General features: G+C 53.2%; 1 protein-coding gene across 1 annotated transcript; it reads left to right on the top strand.

Moving 5' to 3' along the window:
• The first annotated feature begins 7,826 nt into the window (after positions 1 to 7,826).
• Positions 7,827 to 20,395, top strand: ABCG4 (ATP binding cassette subfamily G member 4). The gene is made up of 14 exons (XM_007456280.1): positions 7,827 to 8,068; positions 12,541 to 12,658; positions 12,774 to 12,906; positions 13,038 to 13,088; positions 13,290 to 13,435; positions 14,594 to 14,717; positions 14,844 to 14,958; positions 15,153 to 15,295; positions 16,293 to 16,391; positions 16,617 to 16,785; positions 16,881 to 16,981; positions 18,011 to 18,169; positions 18,341 to 18,459; positions 18,610 to 20,395. Exons 1-14 carry the CDS (start codon positions 7,831 to 7,833, stop codon positions 18,833 to 18,835), a joined length of 1,941 nt encoding a protein of 646 aa, XP_007456342.1. The 5' UTR covers positions 7,827 to 7,830; the 3' UTR covers positions 18,836 to 20,395.
• The last annotated feature ends 1,550 nt before the right edge of the window (positions 20,396 to 21,945 follow it).

Raw genomic sequence — 21,945 nt, 5'->3', positions numbered from 1 at the left:
ATATTCTTTTCCATATGGTTTATCACAGGATATTGAATATAGTTCCCTGTGCCATACAGTAGGACCTTGTTGTTTATCCATTCTATATATAATAGTTTGCATCTGCCAGCCCCAAACTCCCAATCCATCTCTCCACCACCCTCCCTCCCGCTTGGCAACCACAGATCTGCTCTCCATGTCTGTGAGTCTGTTTCTGTTTCATAAGTAGGTTCATTTGTGTCATATTTTAGATTTCACATATAAGTGATATCATATGGAATTTGTCTTTCTCTTTTTGACTTACTTCACTTAATATGATAATCTCTAGGTCCAGCCATGTTGCTGCAAATGGCATTATTTCGTTCTTTTTTATGGTTAAGTAGTATTCCACTGTATATATGTACCACATCTTCTTTTTTTTTTTTAAACATCTTTATTGGAGTATAATTGCTTTACAATGGTGTGTTAGTTTCTGCTTTACAACAAAATGAATATACATATGTTCCCATATCTCTTCCCTCTTGAGTCTCCCTCCCTCACACCCTCCCTATCCCACCCCTCCAGGCGGTCTGTACCACATCTTCTTTATCCATTCATCTGTTGATGGACATTTAGGTTGTTTCCATGTCTTGACTATTGTGAATAGTGCTGCTATGAACATAGGAGTGCATGTATCTTTTCTTTTTAATTTTATTTATTTTTGGCTGCACTGGGTCTTCATAGCTGCACGTGGGCTTTCTCTAGTTGTGGTGAGCAGGGGCTACTCTTCGTTGCAGTGCGCAGGCTTCTCATTGCAGTGGCTTCTCTTGTTGCGAAGCAGGGGCTCCAGGTGTGCAGGCTTCAGTAGTTGCAGCATGTGGGCTCAGTAGTTACGGCACACGGGCTTAGTTGCTCTGTGGCATGTGGGATCTTCCCAGACCAGGGCTCGAACCTGTGTCCCCTGCATTGGCAGGCGGATTCTTAACCACTGCGCCACCAGGGAAGTCCTATCTTTTTGAATTATAGTTTTGTCTGGACATATGCCCAGGAGTGGGATTTCTGGATCATATAGCAACTCCATTTTTAGTTTTTTGAGGAACCTCCATACTGTTTTCCATAGTGACTATACCAATTTACATTCCCAGCAACAGTCTAGGAGGATCTCTTTTCTCCACACCCTCTCCAGATAGATTTTTTGTAGATTTTTAAAAATTTGTTTATTTATTTATTTGGCTGTGCCGGGTCTTAGTTGCGGCATACAGGAACTTTAGTTGTGGGATCTAGTTCCCTGACCAGGGATGGAACCCGGGCCCCCTGCATTGGGAAGGCAGAGCCTTAGCAACTGGACCACCAGGGGAGTCTCGTTATTTGTAGACTTTTTAATGATGGCCATTTTGACCAGTGTGAGGTGGTACCTCATTGTAGTTTTGACTTGCATTTCTCTAATAATTAGCAATGTTGAACATCTTTTCGTGTGCCTATTGGCCATCTGTATGTCTTCTTTGGAGAAATGTCTATTTAGGTATTCTGCCCATTTTTCGATTGGTTTGTTTGTTTTTTTGTTGTGAAAAGGGACATTTTAAAATGGAGCTAGTTAGGGCTTCCCTGGTGGCGCAGTGGTTAGGAATCTGCCTGCCAGTGCAGGGGACACGGGTTCGAGCCTTGGCCCTGGAAGATCCCACATGCCGCGGAGCAACTGGGCCTGTGCGCCACAACTACTGAGCCTGAGCTCTGGAGCCCGCAGGCCACAACTACTGAGCCCACGTGCCACAACTACTGAAGCTTCCGCGCCTGGAGCCCATGCTCTGCAACAAGAGAAGCCACGACAATGAGAAGCCCGCGCACCGCAACGAAGAGTAGCCCCCACTCACCGCAACTAGAGAAAGCCCGCGCATAGCAACGAAGACCCAACACAGCCAAAAATAAATAGATAAATAAATAAATTTATAAATAAATAAATAAAATGGAGCTAGTTGGAGTGCCAAGTATGTCCACAGGAAGTAGGCTGCTGAGTAGAGATAGGGGCATTGGAATAGCGGAGATCAAGGGAAATAAGGCATTTTGAACACCTACCAGCAGTGGCCTTTCTCCCCACCCTCCAGGGGAGCTGGCCTTTTGTTTGGAGCAGGGGAACAAGTCCCAGAGAAAAGCTGGGCAAACAGGCTGGTCTCAGGCTGGTTCCATGCAAAGGGTACAAAGGGGTGTGGTGGGAGTTCAAGTTCTAGGGGAAGGAAAACAGCAAGCTGAGACTGGGAGGCAGAAGGTGTGTGGGTTCTCAAGGAAAAAGAGACAGTGACTCGGGCAAAGAACCTTGGCAGCTTCGAAGAACCCCTCATTTTCTTCTTATCAAAAGGAAATGGCGGGCTTCCCTGGTGGCGCAGTGGTTGAGAATCTGCCTCCCAATGCAGGGCACACAGGTTCGAGCCCTGGTCTGGGAAGATACCACATGCTGCAGAGCAACTAAGCCCGTGCGTCACAACTACTGAGCCTGCACTCTAGAGCCCGCGAGCCACAACCACTGAGCCCACGTGCCACAACTACTGAAGCCCGTGCACCTAGAGCCTGTGCTCTGCAACAAGAGAAGCCACGGCCATGAGAAGGCCGCACACTGCCACGAAGAATAGCCCCCGCTCGCTGCAGCTAGAGAAAGCCCGCTCGCAGCAACGAAGACCCAATGCAGCCCAAAAAAAAAAGTACTTATTTTAAAAAATTTAAAGAAAAGGAAATGGAACTATGTCACAGGTAAGAAATGGAGAGATAAATATCACACTTTTAAAATATACTTCAGTATTGCTTGATTTTGTTATATATGTTATTTTCTCATACTTTTTAACAATAAGAATTTTTTTTTTTTAAAGGCAACAGCCGGGACTCTGCCTAGTAGGTATCCCTCCACTGCCCGGACTCAGGTGCCTATACCCATCTTTACTGACTGTCTCCAGCAGCCTCCCACTTTACCACTCTCTCCCAGGCCTGGGCTGCATTTCCCCAAGTGGCCAGCAGAGGGTCCTTCCACTGACAAATACGCTTGAAAATCATTCTATCCAAAGATAGAGAGAGAGAGAGAGAGAGAGAGAGACTGTCAGGGTGGACCAGAAACCTGGGGTGGTGAAAGCAGAACTGGGTTGGTTCCAAAGTCCACAATCCAATTCCTTTCCAGCTCCCATAGGATCCTGCTATCCCCCTTTCCCCATAAGAGAGAGAGAGAGAGAGAGAGAGAGAGAGGGAGAGAGAGAGAGAGAGAGAGAGAGAGAGAGAGAGAGAGAGACTGTCAGGGTGGACCAGAAACCTGGGGTGGTGAAAGCAGAACTGGGTTGGTTCCAAAGTCCACAATCCAATTCCTTTCCAGCTCCCATAGGATCCTGCTATCCCCCTTTCCCCATAAGTCCATAAAGCTCCTTACCAGCTGCTTCTCCCACAAATCCCTGCCCAGAGCACCCTGTGTCTGCTAGATTAGCTCCCAGCACTAAGCTGAGACAGGAATTTTCTGCTTCTGCCTTGCTCCTCACAAGCCAGTTATCACCAACCCTTACCTATCTGGGTCTAGGGAACCTGTCCTGGATGGAGGCTATCTTGGTGGTGGGAGGGGAGGCTCTGGGATGGGAATTGGGGAGGATCCTAGAAATAGGAGAGGATCAATTGCAGGGAATGGAGGAGGTCTATTTGAGGAAAGGGGAGGAGGATCCATTTTGGGCATTGAGGGAAAGACCATGGTAGGAGATTGGAAATTCATTTGGAGGATGAGAAATCAAAGCATGCCCCCAGATTAGCAACATCAGTGTCACCTGGGGACTTATTAGAGATGCAAATTCTCCGGCTCCAGCCCAGATACTGACTCAGAAACTCTGGGAAGGGGGCCTCGTGATCTGTGTTGTAAGGAGCCCTCCAGGGGATACTCATGTGTGCTAAGCTTGAGAACTACTGCTCTCGAGTTACAAGGTCTCTTCCAGGAGTTAGAGGTGTGTGTTCTACGGAATCAAAGTTCTGTCTTGGAAGGTATGTGGAAGGAGTTGGGGGTATCTTCCAGAATGGGAAGGGTCTCTCCTAGTGGACCTCTAGAAGGTTGGAAAACTTTTATATCGTAGAATGGGAAGAAGCCTGTTCAGGGGAGTGGAGATGGATCTGCTTCATAAAATGGGAAGGTGACACTATTAGGGAATGAGGAAGTTGGACATAGTAGATCAAGTCATCGTTTAGAATGTGTAGTCTTGGTTTTGGATCCCTGGATCCACAGCATGAGCTGTGTGACCTCATGCTTGTACTTAACATTTCTGAGCTTCAGTTTCCTTATCTGAAACATGGGAGGATAATACTGGCCTCATAAATTTGTTGTGAGGACTGGTTAGACTGTTTAGTCAATACATGGCTATACAGTGGGTTTCCTGTGCACAAGTTCTGGGAATTCAGGGGAGAAAGAGACAGACCTAGCTCTTTCTTCAGAGATCATATCTCTATGCTGAGAGCCTAGCACGTAGCAGGTATTCAGCAAATGTAGTTTCCCCTCCTTTGCCAAGGAAATGGGAGATTCTTCTGCGGGAAAAGAAATGACCTTGAACCATGGTAAGTCTGACCTGGAGAGTAAGGATGTATGATCTGTTCTTGAGAATTAACAATCATCATCTATTGCTAAGCACTTGAACACTTGAATCTCATAAGAACCTTTTCTTCTGAGAGGCAGATATGCAGGATTTTTTTATCATCCCCATGACATGGATGAGACTCAGAGAGGAGAGGGTGTCCTGTGTCCTCGAGAATGGGGAGGCCTGTTTCAGGGAAGAGAAAGGCTTTTAGTGGCTGCATGACAGGTGTTCTAACCCAGGGAATGGAAGGTTCATCAGGGCAGTGGTTCTCAACTTTGCCCACTCAGTGGGATCAGTTGGAGAGCGTTTTAAAATACTAATGCCTGGATCCTACCTTAGAGATCAGCATGAACTGCTTTGGAGTGTTATCTAAACATCTTTTTTTTTTTTGCGGTACGCGGGCCTCTCACTGTTGTGGCCTCTCCCGTTGCGGAGCACAGGCTCCGGACGTGCAGGCTCCGGACGCGCAGGCTCCGGACGCGCAGGCCCAGCGGCCATGGCTCACGGGCCTAGCCGCTCCGCAGCATGTGGGATCTCCATGGACCAGGGCACGAACCTGTGTTCCCTGCGTCAGCAGGCGGACTCTCAACCACTGCGCCACCAGGGAAGCCCTAAACGTCTTTTTGAAAGTCCCCAAGTGATGCTAACTCTCAACCAAGGCTGAGAACTACTGCTCTGGGGCAGGGGGTGTGAACCACACAGGGTGGAAAACTGGCAGAAGACTTGAAAATGTTGGTCTCTGAAGATAGGGAAGGCTGTCCTGAGGAATGGGGACAGAGCATTTCTAAGGGAGAGGAGGAAATTTTCCTGAAAATTGGAAAGTTGTAGGCCAGCGAATGGGGGGGAGTGTCATTAAGCTATGCAGGTTATCTTGAGAGAATGAAGAGCCTGTCTAGGAAGTGGAGGGAGACAGTCCATTTGGGAATAGGGTTCCCAGAGGCTTCATAGCAGAGAGGACATTAGGGTTTAAGCCGTGTTCTGTTACCAACTAAATGTGTCCTCTTGACACATGGCTTAACCGCACTATGCCTCAGTTTCTTTATCTGTAAAGAGAGGTTGTAACACCAGCCACATAGGGATACTGTGAGGATTAAATGAGATAATGCAACTGTTGGGGGGGAATCTACAGTAGAGCACTGGGGGTTAACTTGGAGAATGGGGGTTCCTGAGGAACAGTGGTGATGTGGCGCATGGGGTCAGGGGAAGGTAGAGAGGGCTGGATCCAAAATCTGTATGAAACTCTAAGTCACAGGGTGGGGCCTGGAGACGTCCTGCAGGGGCCGCCAGCCTCCAGGCTTCAGAGAGGCTGGCAGAGGAGGGGACCAGCGGGGGAGAGGTTTGACTGCTAGTAACCTCTCATCTGCTGCAGCAAGGAGAAGCCTCAGCCACAGCAGCAGTACCAGCAACCTCCCCTCCCATCCGTCTCTGCTGTGGGACAGGTGGGAATTTAAAAGCTCAGGTCACATGTCTCTGCTGGTTAACCTACTTACCCCTTGAAGACTGAGGCGGGGGCAGGCGGGGGCCAAGAGGAGTTGCCTGAGGAAGGCGCGGAGCAGGGGAAAACCCCGAGAGTGCTCTGGGCACTTCCTTTTGAAGGCTCGTCGGGTGAGGGAGAGAATGCACACGTAAGACGCCAAAGACAGTGTTTTTGTGAGCCCTGTGCACGGCCTGGCACACATGTGCCTCCAGCATCAGGCAATGCCTGTCTTCAAGGCCCGAATTTGCCTGGGAGCATAAACATTTCTACAGTTGGAGCAGGCTGAGCTCTGGGTACCAGTTTAACCTTGGAGCTGCCTGCAAGCTCTCCCAAAGCAGCCACCCTCTGTCTCATTTTAACTAGTCTCCTCGCCCTTAGAGAGGGAAAGGGTAGGCGGGGGAGGGGGCGGGGGGAGGGAGGATGTCCCACGATTCTTGCTTTCAAAGCATTTTTATCTAGTCTGGGGATTCCCAGGGGATGCCTGAGCTCAAGAGCCAGAACTGAGGGAAATTAATGGGGGTGGTGGTGGTGCAGACAGGCTGACAGCTCCACAATCCCTTGAGAGTGACGGAATCTGCACCCCAATTCCCCTCCCCCTCCGCCACCACCGTTGTATAGTCTGTAATCCAGGGACGTGTCCCCACTGAGTGACTTCAGCTCTCCCTTCCTCAGGGCCACCAAGTCGGCCCTTCGCTACTAATTCCCCAGTCCCGGGTCCACAACTGCACTCGCTGCGGCACCCCACGTCGCCGACGCGTCGCTCCATTTCGCCGTCCTCGCCCCCCGCGGGCTGCGGGGCGGCGCGGGCTCTTTAAGAACAGCGGGAAGGGCGAGCAGCAGCTTGGAGGAGAGCGCAGTCGCCCGGCGGGTTCGGGAGGACAAGGCACCGAGGATCGGGCTCAGGGAACCAGGTGTGCGCGGCCAAGCTGAGTAGGGGCGCGCCCCCGTCGCCCCTCCCCAACCCTGTCATCTCTCTTCAGACCTGAGGCCCGAGCCCTCCCCTGTCTCCCGCCCCGGCCCGGCCCTGGCCCGGCCCGGCCGCCGGGACCGGGAGCCGGGACGCCGGTGCCGCAGCCGGAGGCAGGTAAGAGGGCCTGGAGTCTCCATCCTCGGCCCGCGCCAGCGCTAAGCATCTCGGCTCCGCACTGGCCCGGGGGCGCCTCAAGGTGACCAGGCTTGCGGAAGATGGGAGGGCGGTGAGACCGCCATGGGGGGCTTAGTTGGCAGTGGGGATTTTGAGTCCGGGTGGTGCGCCCATCTCTGGGGAGAGCCCAGAGCGCGCGGACCCAGGGGCGCAGGCGGGAGGGGCTAGCCAGGGCGTCTCGCCCAGGGATGGGGAGGGAACGCAGCGGGAGGCCCAGAGCCTCCTCTTCCTCCGCCTTCTCCTGGTCCACCCTGTGCTCACCCTGCTACCCTGACCTCCTAGCCTGCAGTCTCCGCCAGCCGCCCCGTCCCACCCACCCCCCATCCAGTCCCCTGGGGCTGCTGGCCTGCGGGGTAAGGAGATTAGAGCCTCCGTGGGGAGGAGGGAGCGGGTGCGGGCTTCGAGGGGCCGAACTGGGGCCAGGCTAGGGCTGGGGCTGCCCGGGACCGAGGAGAGGTCGGGACTGATCGTTGCTGCGCGGGGAGTGGTGGTTGGGGGAGGGCAGGTGCTCTGGCGGTGGGATGTGGGCTGCTCCCAGTAGCTGGTCTACCCTGAGAAGGAGTTGGGGAGTGGGGGCGAGGGCACATTAGAAAGCAAAGGAGCTCTGAGCCGGGGATCGGGGTCTGCCCCAAACTGAGCAGGCCCTCTCCCTGCAGGCCGGCGGCGGCGTGATGGCGGAGAAGGCGCTGGAGGCCGTGGGCTGTGGACTAGGACCTGGGGCTGTGGCTATGGCCGTGGCTCTGGAGGATGGGGCGGAGCCCCCTGTGCTGACCACACACCTGAAGAAGGTGGAGAACCACATCACCGAAGCCCAGCGCTTCTCCCACCTACCCAAGCGCTCAGCCGTGGACATCGAGTTTGTGGAGCTGTCCTATTCCGTGAGGGAGGGACCCTGCTGGCGCAAACGGGGTAAGGGAGCAGCCTGATGGGGAGTTGTGAGCCCCCATGAGTTGCCCCTTTGGGAGCATGAGGCCTGGATGTCCCCTCTTCTGCAAATCCGGCAGGAGCGGGTCCACTAAAATCTATGCACCTCATTCACTGTGCACACAGCTGAGGTGCCGGGGGTCTGCACTCCCCCTACACCTTTAAGCACCATGGGACACTAGATTCAATTGGTTATTTCCTCTTCCAAGTTGACACTATCACCTCTGGTCCATGAGGAGTTTTCCCTCGTTGTTTCAGGTAGAGCTCCTGCCTCTGAGGGCTGATATGAGAAAGTAGGGGCTGTGCTGCAGGGGTTGTCCTCAGTGGTTAGCAAAAATCCTTGGACCTACAGAGCTCTGCTAATTTTAAAAGATGTTCTCATTCCTGTCTTCTTACTTTGTTCTTGCCAAAGTCCTCCGAGACATGGAAGGTGAAGGCTTGACAGGATAGATGACATCCCTGTATTAGTAATAAGGAAACTGAGGCCCAGAGAAGTTGAGTAACTTGACCAATGTCACACAGCTAATAAGTGGCAGACTTGGGACCAGAAGCCAGGTTTCCCAGCTCTCCATGCAGCGTTTCTTTCTCTCTCTTAACTTCCCTGTTAAGCATACCCATCTCCTCCTTGTTTCTCCCATTAGGACAGTGGGGTAAGGTCTGGCTGGGGCTCTGAGTTCCTTTGAACCCTAACCATCTCCTGCATCCCTTGAAGCTTTTGCCCCCCACCCCACCCTCCCTGCCCTGGGCAGGTTGAGCTGGGAATAGGGAAGCTGGGTTTTTCCCCAGAGCCTGGGTGTGGATCAGGGGTGGAGCTGGGACATTGTTCTCTGAGGTTTAAGAAATGTTTGGGGTGCTTCAGAGCAGGGCTGAGCCTGAGCTCTCTCTGCACTCCCTACCCTCACTCCCATGAGGGACCAAAAGGTCACAGGGCTTGAAACACTGGAAACTGAGGTATCCGGGCTCCGTGCTCAGCACCTTAACCCTAAGCAGCCTCTCGGCCCGGAGACCAGCTCCAGGCCAAATGAGGAGGTAGTCGTTATTTTCCTAGCCCTCACAGTTTTAAGGAGAAATGAAGATACAAAAGAAATGTGTCTAGATGGGCCAGCTCTCTTGCTTCAAGCCACCAGCCACAGCAAATGGGCACCCCTGACCAGGTGCTTCCCTCCTTTGTCCTTGCCAGCCCCATTCTGCTTTACTGGCCATTTTGCCGTCTCGTCCATCCCTTGCCCCTTTCTCTGCCCTCTGTCCTCACCTTTCTGCCTTCTCTTTTCACTTGAATCCCTGTCCCCTTCTCTGGAGGACAGAAGGCAATTAGAGGTAGGCAGAGAGGAAAAAGAGCAAGGGGTGTGGAGAGAGGGAGATTTCTGTCTTTCCCATGTAAGGGTTTGTCACTCACCTCTCCTAATTACAAAGGACATTTCTTGATTTTTAAAACCCTTTTCTATTAATTATTATTAATTATCTTACTTATTATTCATAATAACCTTATTATGTCCTTGGGAGGAGATATACTATCCTTATTTTATAGATGAGGAAATGGAGGCCCTGAAGGATTAAGTGACTTCATAAAATTGTGAAGAGAGTTACTGACTGAGGCAGACCTAGAACTGGGGTGGGTCTACCATCCTGAAGGCATGGCAGGCCCCTCCCATGCTGAGCAGTTGTGGTCCAGCAGGAGTCCCAAGACATGGGTTCCTAGCCACTTGTAAGCTGTGTGACCTTGGGCAGGCTGCTTACCCTCTCTTGGCCTTACTTTCCTCATCTGTAAACAGGGATGATAAGAATACCCACCACGGGCTTCCCTGGTGGCGCAGTGCTTGAGAGTCCGCCTGCCGATGCAGGGGACGCGGGTTCGTGCCCCGTTTCGGGAGGATCCCACATGCCGCGGAGCGGCTGGGCCCGTGAGCCATGGCCGCTGAGCCTGCGCGTCCGGAGCCTGTGCTCCGCAAATGGGAGAGGCCACAACAGTGAGAGGCCCGCATAAAGCAAAGAAAAAAAAAAAAAAAAAAAAAAAAAAGAATACCCACCACACAGGCTTGTTGTGCGGCTCAGCTGAGATGTTAGCTGTGAAAATGCTTTGTGAAAGGCAAGCATAGGGTGATATTTGAATTCGGCAATAGTGTTCAATCGAGTGCTTGGTGGGGATTAAACGAAGGGGGGGGTCATCACTGTCAATTTCTTCCCCTGCAAAAGAAATCGCTTCCTGTGAGTAGCTCTGAAAGGCATACACTGGCATGCACAACCACATGTCTTTCTAATTGACGGTGATGATGAATGAGGCAGAGGGCTGGAATCCATGATTTCCCTTCTCCCAGTAAAGAACTTGCTGTGTGTGTGACCTTGGGTAAGTCACTGGATGTCTCTGGGCCCCAGTTGCCTCATCCATGTTGCTGCAGCAGTGACTGAGGCAATGAGCTTTGTAAACTGGAAAGCACCATACGGGCAGTTGGTGTGATCAGGATCCCAGAGTGGGCAGCAGCTGATCCCCTGTCTGACAGATATGTCCAGAGGGACGGCTGGGTTCTGTGGAGGGAGGGTGAAACATCACATCCCTTCACTGCCTCTGCTAAGGAGGTAGAATGGAGAGGGAATTGGGCTCTGTTCGGGTGGGAGGAGGGTGGTAGTGAGCAAAGTACCTGGTAGGGGATTGGTGTTTTGGCCTCACTGAGGCAGGTCTGCAAGCACAGCAGGCAAGGCCAGCCTCCTTGGCTTCATTCCTCTCCACCCACTTGTCTCACCAGTTGACTCCATGGAGTCTCTGCCCTTTGTTCACTGGATTGTATTACATATATGCTGTTGTATAGCAGAGCTTTTCCTCCCAAAGCCTGGAGAGCCTCTGCCTTCCTTTTCCATTTTGAAATGCTGCTCATCCTTCAAGACTTAGCTCAAATGCCACCTCTTCCATGAAGCCATTCCTGATTTTCCCCTTGCTCTTCCACCCTCATCAATTCCATTTTCTGCATTCTCATTGCACATGATTCGTACTTCTGTTATAACCCTTATTTTATCTTTCTTCAGATCCATAGATGGTTTCTTGTTCATCTTTTTAACCTAGTCTGTCACCATCTTGAGTGCAGGAACTATGTCTTCCTCATTCTTTTGGTGCACTGTCTGGTACAGAGCTTGGAATGTAGTATAGATCAATAAGCGCTTGCCAAGTGGGATTAATTATAAAATGTCACTTGTTTTTAATGGGCCCTATGTGCCAAGCACTGTGTCATATGCTTTACATATATTATCTCATTGAATCCTTATAGCAACCCTATGAGATAGGTACTATCATCCTCATTTTACAGATGAGGGACCTGGAGCTCAGAGAGGTTAAGCAACTTGCCCAAGGTCACATAGCTGGTAAGTGTGGAACCAGAATTTGAACGTAGATCCACCCGACTCCAAACTGGTTCTCTTAATGCATATGCTGCCTCCCAGTGAGTGAATGAAAGGTGAGATTTTACTGGGCCATGTTAGGGTCTGCAGAGACAAGCCTGGTGGGCAGAGAGAGCACCCCAAAGAAGGCTTTTTAGAATGAGGCCAAGGCTCTGAGAACACACACTCATAGAACCAACACTTACTGAGCATCTAGTATGTGCCAGCCAGTCTGCTAAGGTTACAAAGATGAGAAAGACACAGACCCTTCCCCCAAGGAGCTCACTGACTAAGAGGCTGGAGGAGGGGAACGAGGGGCAGGCACACCAAGTAACAAACGTGTTGACATATGAGAAGTGCTATGGGAGCGCAGAGGACAGTTAGCCAGCTCAGGCCGGATCGTTGGGAAAGCCTTCCTGGAGGGGATGAGAGAGTGGCCGCTGTGTTTGTAGAAGAGAAGAGTCTACTGTAACTTTGATCTCCTCTCCACGCCCATCCGTCAGATATGCGGGTTTCCCCACGACCTTCAGAAGAGCACTGCCGGGCTTCCCTGGTGGCACAATGGTTAAGAATCCTCCTGTCAGTGCAGGGGACAAGGGTTCGAGCCCTGGTCCGGGAGGATCCCACATGCCGCGGAGCAACTAAGCCCGCGAGCCACAACTACTGAGCCTGCGTGTCACAGCTACGGAAGCCCGCGCACCTAGAGCCCGTGCTCCGCAACAAGAGAAGCCACCGCAATGAGAAGCCCGCGCACCGCAACGAAGAGTAGCCCCCGCTCACCGCGACTACAGAAAGCCCGTGCGCAGCAACAAAGACCCAATGCAGCCAAAAATAAATAAATTAATTAATTAAAAAAAAAAGAAGAAGAACATTGTCACCTCGGGTACTTTGACATTAGTGGTGGTCGTTTCTAGGGGGACGGGATGAGAGGGTATAGGTTATTGTTGGGGCTCTGAGGGTCTCTCCTCCATCCTAACCAATTCACAGTGAGTAGAGACTGCCTATTTCACTGACAGCCATGGCTCCTAAGAGTTTGGGGTGTCTCTGTTCACTGTAGCCCTGATCAAAAGTTCCTCCCTCCCTCACTGCAGGTTATAAGACTCTCCTTAAGTGCCTATCAGGTAAATTCTGCCGCCGGGAGCTGATTGGCATCATGGGCCCCTCAGGGGCTGGCAAGTCCACGTTCATGAACATCTTGGCAGGATACAGGTGAGGACAAGGCTGGGGTAGAGTGGGGGCAGGACCAGGCAGAGGGGTCCCCTGGGGAGCACAGAAGTTGTTCTGAAATGACGCTGAGCCCCCTCCCCAACCAACGTTCCTTCAGGGAGTCTGGAATGAAGGGGCAGATCCTGGTCAACGGGAGGCCGAGGGAACTGAGGACCTTCCGAAAGATGTCCTGTTACATCATGCAGGATGACATGCTGCTGCCACACCTCACAGTGTTGGAAGCCATGATGGTGAGAGCAGGGTGGCCAGCCCCTCCTCCTAGTTCTCCCTTTATCTGCTGTCCCCGTCCTTCCCATTGGCTAAGGGGTCAGGGCTGTGCCCCCTCCCACATGTATCTGATCCGCCTTCTCTCCGGGCCCAGGTCTCTGCTAACCTGAAGCTAAGTGAGAAACAGGAGGTGAAGAAGGAGCTGGTGAGTGGGGGAGGGGGGAGGGGGTGGGACAGCTGCCCTTTTCAGCGCTGCTGAGTTCTGGGGCCCCCGAGTTGGGTGGTAGGAGAGGGGCGGCCAAGGCTGGGACATCACGCTTCAGGGAGATGCTTACTTAAATTGGGGTGGTGCTGGGGGAAGCAGAGACTCTGAAGCTGACCTGGGGTGGGTGGGCGGCCGGGCCAGGTGACAGAGATCCTGACAGCACTGGGCCTGATGTCCTGCTCCCACACGAGGACAGCCCTACTCTCCGGAGGGCAGAGGAAGCGCCTGGCCATCGCCCTGGAGCTGGTCAACAACCCACCTGTCATGTTCTTTGACGAGCCCACCAGGTATCTCTCCCCCTCCTCTCCCACCAGGATGCCTCCTCCCCTCAGCCCAGAGCCAGGGCTAGAGGCTGCATCTGCTCCACTGCTGGAGACAAGAGCTTGTGTTTGCAGCCTCCTGGGGCCAGAGAAGGGCTCCACCCCTGCCAGTCCTGTTGCCATAGCAGCCCCATCCTTCACCCTAGCAGAAATCCCGATGTCCTCCTTGACAGATGTCACCTGCTCCTTCTCTCCCCCACAGCCAATCAATCGCCAAGCCCTGCTGATTCTACGTTCTTTTTCCATCTCTCAGATTCGCCCCACCCCCATTCTTAGTGCCAGTGCTTAAATTCAGGACATCATCAACTCTTGCCTGCATTTCTGCAATAGACTCCTATCTCCTCATCTCCAGTCTCTCCCAGCCCATCCTTCTTTCAAACTGCAACCAGCGTGAACTTTCTAAAAGAAAAGTCTGGCAATACTCACTCCCCTGCTTAAAAATATGCAGTGATTCCCATTTGCCCTCAGAATGAAGTCAGAGGACTTACAAGGTCCTGGTCTGAACCTATTTCTCTGGCCTCACATCTTGCTTCACACTGTCTTGTATTTCATGCTCTAATAATACTGAATCACTTATAATTCTCTTAGTCCAGCCATGTGTTTCATGCCTCTGAGCTTTGCACATGCTGTGTCTTCTGCCTGGAATGCCCTTCACCACCACACCTGCCCTTCCTCCCTCCCTCACCTGGCTTAGCTCTTTCTTCTGCCAGACTCACTCAGGAACCTTCTCTGACTACCCTCCAACACCTATGTACAACAGAGGTGAATCCTCCTCCCACTTCACCCCATGTTTCTACAGCATGGTGCACATTATCTCAAATGATCCGTGCATTTCTGTCTCTCTCCCTCCCAACCAGAGTCTATGTCTTATTTATTCATCTTTGTAATCCCAGTGCTTGGCATTCAACAGGTGCTTAATAATTGCTTGTTACACCTAACAGTACTCTGGGCTTCTTGGTACCTCCAAATGCCTGAATCGTACAGTGTGGATGGGATAAAGCGATGGCCAGGGTGACCCCCTTCCTGCCAGCTCCCTCGCCCTCATAGCAGCTGCCCCACCCAAACAGTCCCTTCCCTTGTCTCTGCCCACCTCACCCCGCCCCCTGGTGGCCTCTCTCTGGACAGTGGTCTGGACAGCGCTTCCTGTTTCCAAGTGGTGTCCCTCATGAAGTCCCTGGCCCAGGGGGGCCGTACTATCATCTGCACCATCCACCAGCCCAGTGCCAAGCTCTTTGAGATGTTTGACAAGGTGAGGGTTTCTGGGACTCAAAGGTGACCGGCCTGCGATAGGGAGAGGGAAGGGGTCAGTAGAGGTGTCGTGGGACCTGCCTGACCCGCTTGTGGTGTTTTCCTTGTCCTTCTCTTTCTGCCTCAGCTCTACATCCTGAGCCAGGGTCAGTGCATCTTCAAGGGCGTGGTCACCAACCTGATCCCCTATCTGAAGGGGCTCGGCCTGCACTGCCCCACCTACCACAACCCAGCCGACTTCAGTGAGTGGGGGCCTGTTGGTAGGGGCTGGGTTATGGTGGCGGGCCAGACCTGGGGGTTCAGATCATGCATTTGGGCCTCCCAGGGGCAGAGATCTCACTGTCGCCTGCCTTCCGCGCACACCCAAGGAAGGGCTGGCTTGCCCTTGGGAAGCAAGGATAGATCTTAGCTGAGCACACCCCTCTGTGTCCCCCAGTCATCGAGGTGGCCTCTGGCGAGTACGGAGACCTGAATCCCCTGCTGTTCAGGGCTGTGCAGAATGGGCTCTGTGCCATGGCAGAGAAGAAGAGCAGCCCTGAGAAGAATGAGGTCCCTGCCCCCTGTCCCCCTTGTCCTCCGGTGAGTAGGGGTGGAGAGGGCAGAGTGCAGAGTGGGGGAGGAGAGAGAGGACCTTGGACATGGCCCTGCCAAAGAGGACATGCCCCAGAGGCATCACAACCACTGGGTACTTAGAAAGAACCCAGGACTTGGAATAGACCTGCTATTAGCTGTGTGACTTTGGGCACATTACTTAACCTCTCTGAGCTTCGACTTTCTCATTCATTTATTTGTTCAACAAATTCTTACTGAGCATCTGTAGCACGTTGTCCTTAGTGCCACCTGGTAAGCAAGACTGAAGCTGTCTCTGGCCTCGTGGCCAGTGTGGTTTACTATCATCACTAACTTGGAAGTGATGATACTTATTTCACAGGGTTATTGGGAGGACTGATTAGACCATCACACAAAGCTCGTCGCACCGTAGCTGGTACAGTTGGTGTTCATTCCATGTCGGTTCTTTTCCTTAAATGAGATACTATAACCCTGGAAGACTGGGAGGGTTATTGTTGCTGTTGTCATCATTATTATCATTGTTAATAATATTGTGAAACTGGTGGCATAAAGGTGTTGTACCCTTAGGGTAAATGTTTTCAATGGATTAAAGAGTAGTGACTGGGGAATTCCCTGGTGGTCCAGTGGTTAGGACTCTGTGATTTCACTGCCGAGGGTGTGGGTTCGATCCCTGGTCGGCCAGTAAGCTGCGCAGTGTGGCCAAAAAAATAAATAAATGAATAAAATAAATAAAGAGAAGTGACTGATCTATTAGTAGCCCCCATGGGTGTCCTTAACTCCTTTCTATCTCCTCCCTCCCAAGTTTTTTCTCCCTCTTTGTGTCTCTCTCTGTATCTCACTCTGATTCACACCGCTAAGGCCAGCTTCCAGGTACCCAGCTCACTGGTGGAGAATTCTGGAGGACCCTTGCCCCAGGGACGGGCTCAGGGGTTTTCCCACCAGCTGAGCTGGGTGCGTGGGGCGGGGGGGTAGGGTAGGCTCACCTGATCCAGTTTCCTCTCTCCAGGAAGTGGATCCCATTGAAAGCCACACATTTGCCACCAGCACCCTCACACAGTTCTGCATCCTCTTCAAGAGGACCTTCTTGTCCATCCTCAGGGACACGGTGAGACATCAAGTTGGGCGAGGGGAGGCTGGCATAAGCCTGGCCTTGTGGGGTGTAGGAGCCCAGCAGCTGGGATGGTGATGGGGCCCCTCCCCCAACAGCTCCCCCTAATGCCCCCGTGGGTCTCTGTGCCTGTGAGGGCACACCCACATTCCTACCCAAGTGTGGCCTGCCCATCCCTAGCCTGTGATCCATCCTCTCTCCTCGTCATCACCCCTCACACAGGTCCTGACCCACCTGCGGTTTATGTCCCACGTGGTGATCGGCGTGCTCATTGGTCTCCTCTACCTGCATATCGGTGACGATGCCAGCAAGGTCTTCAACAACACGGGCTGCCTCTTCTTCTCCATGCTTTTCCTCATGTTTGCCGCCCTGATGCCAACCGTGCTCACCTGTGAGCCGAGCTGCCCTGGGCGTGGGGTGGGAGTGGGGGGCACGGGGTAAGGCCAGGGTGCTGGACAGCTGTGCCTGATCGGCCCGTGTCCTCAGTCCCCTTAGAGATGGCCGTCTTCATGAGGGAGCATCTCAACTACTGGTACAGCCTCAAAGCGTATTACCTGGCCAAGACCATGGCCGATGTGCCCTTCCAGGTGAGCCTTTTCCTCCCCCGCCGCTGCCTCCCTCCTGTCTTGCCCCTTCCATCCTTGCTTGCTTGCCTCCCTTAACCTTGTTACCTGCCATCCTTTCCTTGACTTCTTCTCACTTAGCAGCAGGTGGTGAGCACCTACCATGCACCAGGCTCCATGCCAGGCACTAGGGTTATAGCAACAAACATGATGGAGTTAGTCTTGACCTTGTGGAACTTATGTTCCGGTGAGAATAAGAGAGGACTTTTAAAAAGAAAATGATGAAAATAACAGCCCTACAAATGACTCTGTGAATCTTATTCGAGGCAGTAGAGAATAGCGTGGGCTCTGGAGCCGTACTGCTCCTCGTCAGCTGTGAGACATTGGGCAAGTCACCTAATCACTCTTTGCTTTAGTATCTCCATCTATAAAATGGAGTGATGATAGCATCTACCTCGGGATTGTTTATGAGAAGGAAATGAGTCAATACATGTAAAGGACTTCCACTACCCTGTTCCAAGCACCAGGGCCACCAATAATCCGTAGGGCACCTTTAAGCAAGTTAGAAAACGTGTCCCTTCCTCAGGGTGGAGGCTGCACTGTGCTAGGGTGAGAAGAGCTCAGCTGGGGTTCCACCTCTGGTTGCGTCTTGGTTGGGCGCCTTGTGCAGGGAAGAACTTGCCCTACTGTACGTGGTAGGCTCGGTCCCTGTCCTCCAGGAGTTGATGGCATCCAGGGGGACAAAACCCTCTCATATATACAGTTAATTAATTAACAATATAAGGAATATGCTGGTCCAGATGGGAAGGACCTTCAGAGAAGTCACCGTGCCTGAACGGGTCCGAGCGGGCCTGATGGAAGAGGTGAGACTGGAGGATGAATGAGGTTCTCAGAACCGGGGAGGAAGGAGATGTGTCAAGTTCATGTGACCGCATGAACAGGAGTGCAGAGGCAGGAGCAGGCACGGATGCTCTAGCAATTGCTGTCCTAGAGGTTCTGCCTGGGTGGAGTGGAGGGTCTTGGCCTCTGCCCAGCCCTGTGCCCACTCCCCAGGTGGTGTGCCCGGTGGTGTACTGCAGCATTGTGTACTGGATGACAGGCCAGCCAGCTGAGACCAGCCGCTTCCTGCTCTTCTCAGCCCTGGCCACTGCCACGGCCTTGGTGGCCCAGTCTTTGGGGCTGCTGATCGGAGCTGCCTCCAACTCCCTACAGGTGAGGGGCTGGTAGGTGGCGACCCCCAAGATGGGGGACGGAGTCTGGTGGAAGGAATCAGGGGCTGGCCTAAGGAATGGGATCGATCTATGGGAAACCTGGGGGCCACCCCAGTCCTGGGTCTGTCCTGATCACCCCTGTGACGGCCCGGTCGCCTTCCCTCCCCTCCAGGTGGCCACATTTGTGGGCCCAGTTACCGCCATCCCTGTCCTCTTGTTCTCCGGTTTCTTTGTCAGCTTCAAAACCATCCCCACTTACCTGCAATGGAGCTCCTACCTCTCCTATGTCAGGTCAGTGCCCCTTCCTCACCATCTGCCCCTGCTCCTCCCTGTAGGAGGCCATGCCCCAAGGGTGAGAGATTGCACCTGGGCTCTGGCAGTTTGCCCAGGGAGCAGGGTCCCTGTGCTCTGTGTCCCGCTCTGATGCCCTTGCTTGCCTAGGTATGGCTTTGAGGGTGTGATTCTGACCATCTATGGCATGGAGCGAGGAGACCTGACCTGCTTGGAGGAACGCTGCCCTTTCCAGGAACCACAGAGCATCCTCCGAGCACTGGATGTGGAGGATGCCAAGCTCTACGTGGACTTCCTGGTCCTGGGCATCTTCTTTCTGGCCCTGCGGCTGCTGGCGTACCTTGTGCTCCGTTACCGGGTCAAGTCAGAGAGATAGAGCTTTGCCCTGGCCTGCGCCCCAGCCCCTGCAGCAGGAAGCCCCCGGCCCCGGCCCTTTGGGACTGTTTTAACCTTGTAGCCTTGGGCCCCGGCTGCTGGTGCAGCCGTCCTCCCCTCTCTCAGATCCTCCACAGGCTGGCTGTTGGACTGCGCTCCCAGCCGTGGCCCTGGGGCTGGGGGTGCCAGGCCTCCCCACCACGCCCAGGAGTCTTCCCAAGTTGATGCGGTCTTTAGGTCTGTAGCTGCCTCCCTCCTCTTTCCAACATCTGCATGCAAAGACCACGGGGAGGCTGCCACCCGCCTTCTGCCCCCACAGCCCCTCTCCTCTGTTGTCTGTCTGGGAGCCCCAGGCTCTCCAGGCCCCCTGACAACTGACCAAAGTGGCCCCCCCGGGGCTCCCCACCACACAAGTGTTTGTAAACTGGGCTCTTATAAAGTTGGTGTTCCAGGGCTGGGCCCTGGTGGGGGTCCCCTGGATGTCCCATTTGGACGTTGGAATGGAGCAGGGATGGACTCTGGAAGTCTCTTCCTCCTCCTCACCTCTCCCTGCCCCTAGACCCTGGCTGATTTGGACAATCTGTTGGGACAGAAGCTGGGTTTTCTGTCTGGATCATCCCTCCCAATCCTGGGGATTGGAGAGACCTGGCGCCATGGGCTGTCCCCTGGACTCCTCACCGTCACCTCTGCGGGGGGCTGGGCCTGTGGCACCTCTGCAATAATGTCTGTGTTTCTCTTCCATCCGCCACTGGAACTGGAGAATGCACTTTATTCTGGGGGGTGAGTGGGAGAAGACCCAAGCCTCCTTTCTCGCTGCTCGCGTGGTCCCACAATGCTCCCTCATCTCTCCTGAGTTACAGGCACATATATGCGAACAGGCAATCTCGGCCCTATACTCACTCGCTGCCCCGCTGTGGCTCACGGGAAGAGGGATGGTGGTGGTGACGGTGGGTGCTGTGGGAAGGGCTGTGTCAACCTCCTCCCAGGGATTCCGCTTTGACTCTAAGGATGAGGCTGGTGCTGCCCGGGGCGTCTCCAGGATCTGCAGGTGTCTACCTGCCAGTCTTCCCTCCCTCCCTCCGTCCCAAGCCAGGGGTGGCACAGGGCACCAGGTCCCTGGAGTTCAGGAGCCCACACAAGCACAAGCATGAGCATAAGATGAACTTGGCCACTGCCACCCCATGGCTCCTCTTTTGTGTGTCAGGCTGGCGGTCTCACTCCCCCTCTCCTTCCATGGCCACTTGCTGCTCATTCAAACTCTTGTCCGTGTCTCTCCACCTGCTTTCTATCAGCCAAGGTGGGCCCTGGGCACCAGAGCAGCATGCCCACGGCACCAGAGCGACAGACACACCTAGAACATGTCTGGCTTTCCTGGGGGTGTGGGTCCAGGCTCATTCTACTTCTGATTTCACCTTCCCCTAGGGCTCTTGTCCCCCCTTTGTCCTGTACACACACCTCTCTACCTTCCTTGCCCTGCCACGGATTCTCCCCATCACACAGAGATGCCAGTTGTATTTGTGGGAGTTCACCCATTATTAATAAAACCTATATTTATACAGTATGCAGTGTGTAAATGTGTGTGGGTCTGGCACCTGGTACCATGGGCTGTGAGAGCTCTTGGCAAGAAGTCTATGAGCTTCAGGGGGGCTGTGGCGGGGGATGGGAAGTCAAGCTGGTGAATGTGTATCTTATGGGATATTTGTGTCAAGCTTCACACCTTACAGATGCTTATGTTCATTATCTCAAGGGAGTGTCAGGTCAACCCCGCATTATCTCTCAGGACAGCCCATTTTGCAGATGAGCAAACTGAGACTTGGGTTAAGTAACTTGCCCAAGGACCCTTAGCTAATGGAAGTAGGAACCAGCTCTGACAACCAGGCCTTCTGCCTCCGGACTCCTCACCCTTGGCCTCGGCCCATGATGCTTGTTACTGGTGGATCTGCAAGCTGCGTGCAGGGGCTCTGTGTCTGTTGCATAGGTGCATTCTTGCCTGAGTGATATGTGACTCTCTTTTCAGAACTCACTGAGCCCTGGTTCCCCGGTTGTGCCTATGGGGGAGTGGGGAGGTTAGGGGCTGTGAAGGCAGTGAGAAGCAGAAAGCCCCAGGGACCTAAGCCCCAGGGTGAGAGTGGCAGGAACCCCACTGGGCTCAGCACAACTTTCCTCATTTCTTCTTCGCTCCTTTCCTACCGAGCCACACTCCCATGGCCAAGCCATCAACCACCAGGACTACAAATGGCTCTGGTAGCCTGAGATTTGGAGTAGGCACTTGTCCAGAAGGTCTTGGGGGCTGGTGGCAGGATGACCCAAGAAGCAGTACCTTGTCTCTCCCTCTTCCCTCCTGATCCTGAGCTTGGGGACTGAAGGAAGGAGCTGCCATCAGTCCTGCCAGCTGCCTGGAATACCTACTTGTGCTATGCCCCGGGCTACGGTAGGGCCCAATCTATGACCGGATGGGTGCTTGCCTGGAGATGGACTAACTTTGTTTCTTATGGGAGTGGGAGTGGGGGGTGGGAAGTGGGGCATGGGAATGGGAAGTGGGAAGTCTGAGTCCTAGCTCCTGGAATTCTAGCTAGCTTGAGGGGGCACTCTGGGTGCCACCTTCTCCCTGGAATGATACCAATACGTGGCTCCTAAAAGTCAGAGGGCACAAAATTCTGCCACTATATAGTCTTTCTTAAGATTCTTCATTTTTACTTTTTCTCTTTTAAGATGAAATTTAAAATACTCCCCAACGAGTAAAATTTATAAGTTCACACAACTGTAAGTTCCCCTTGGAGCGAAAGGAAATGAACAGCCCTTCCAGAGCCAGCAAGGGCCATTCAGGCACCGAGAACATTCGTAGAGTGGCTCACATATTTGGGAAGAAAGCTCTTTTGATTCTTGGAGCAACCCCATGAGGCTACTAGGATGAGTATGGTCATTTCCTCCTTTTACAGAGAAGGAAACCAAGGCTTGGAGAAGCGACTTGAGCGAGCTCTCAAGATGCTGTGCTCTTTGCCCCGGAGAACCACCTGGGATTCCCCGCCACCCCCCCCCACCCCCGTCTCAGTAACCTGCAGAGGAGGGGCATCCAAGCATGTTTTGAAATGGGCCCACTCTCCCTGAATG

Source organism: Lipotes vexillifer, unplaced genomic scaffold, assembly GCF_000442215.2.
Source record: "Lipotes vexillifer unplaced genomic scaffold, Lipotes_vexillifer_v1.1 scaffold753, whole genome shotgun sequence".
Taxonomy (NCBI): Eukaryota; Metazoa; Chordata; class Mammalia; order Artiodactyla; family Lipotidae; genus Lipotes; species Lipotes vexillifer.
Note: the sequence above shows the minus strand (reverse complement) of the source record. Positions and strands in the feature narration are given on the sequence as shown.

What these genes read in the sequence shown, in the direction of transcription:
- ABCG4 (XM_007456280.1), top strand. Translation starts at nt 7,831, where the DNA reads ATGGCGGAGAAGGCGCTGGAGGCCGTGGGCTGTGGACTAGGACCTGGG. An exon ending in ACCCTGCTGGCGCAAACGGG is followed by an intron (nt 8,069 to 12,540) that starts GTAAGGGAGCAG and finishes CCCTCACTGCAG; the next exon opens with GTTATAAGACTCTCCTTAAG. An exon ending in CAGTGTTGGAAGCCATGATG is followed by an intron (nt 12,907 to 13,037) that starts GTGAGAGCAGGG and finishes CTCCGGGCCCAG; the next exon opens with GTCTCTGCTAACCTGAAGCT.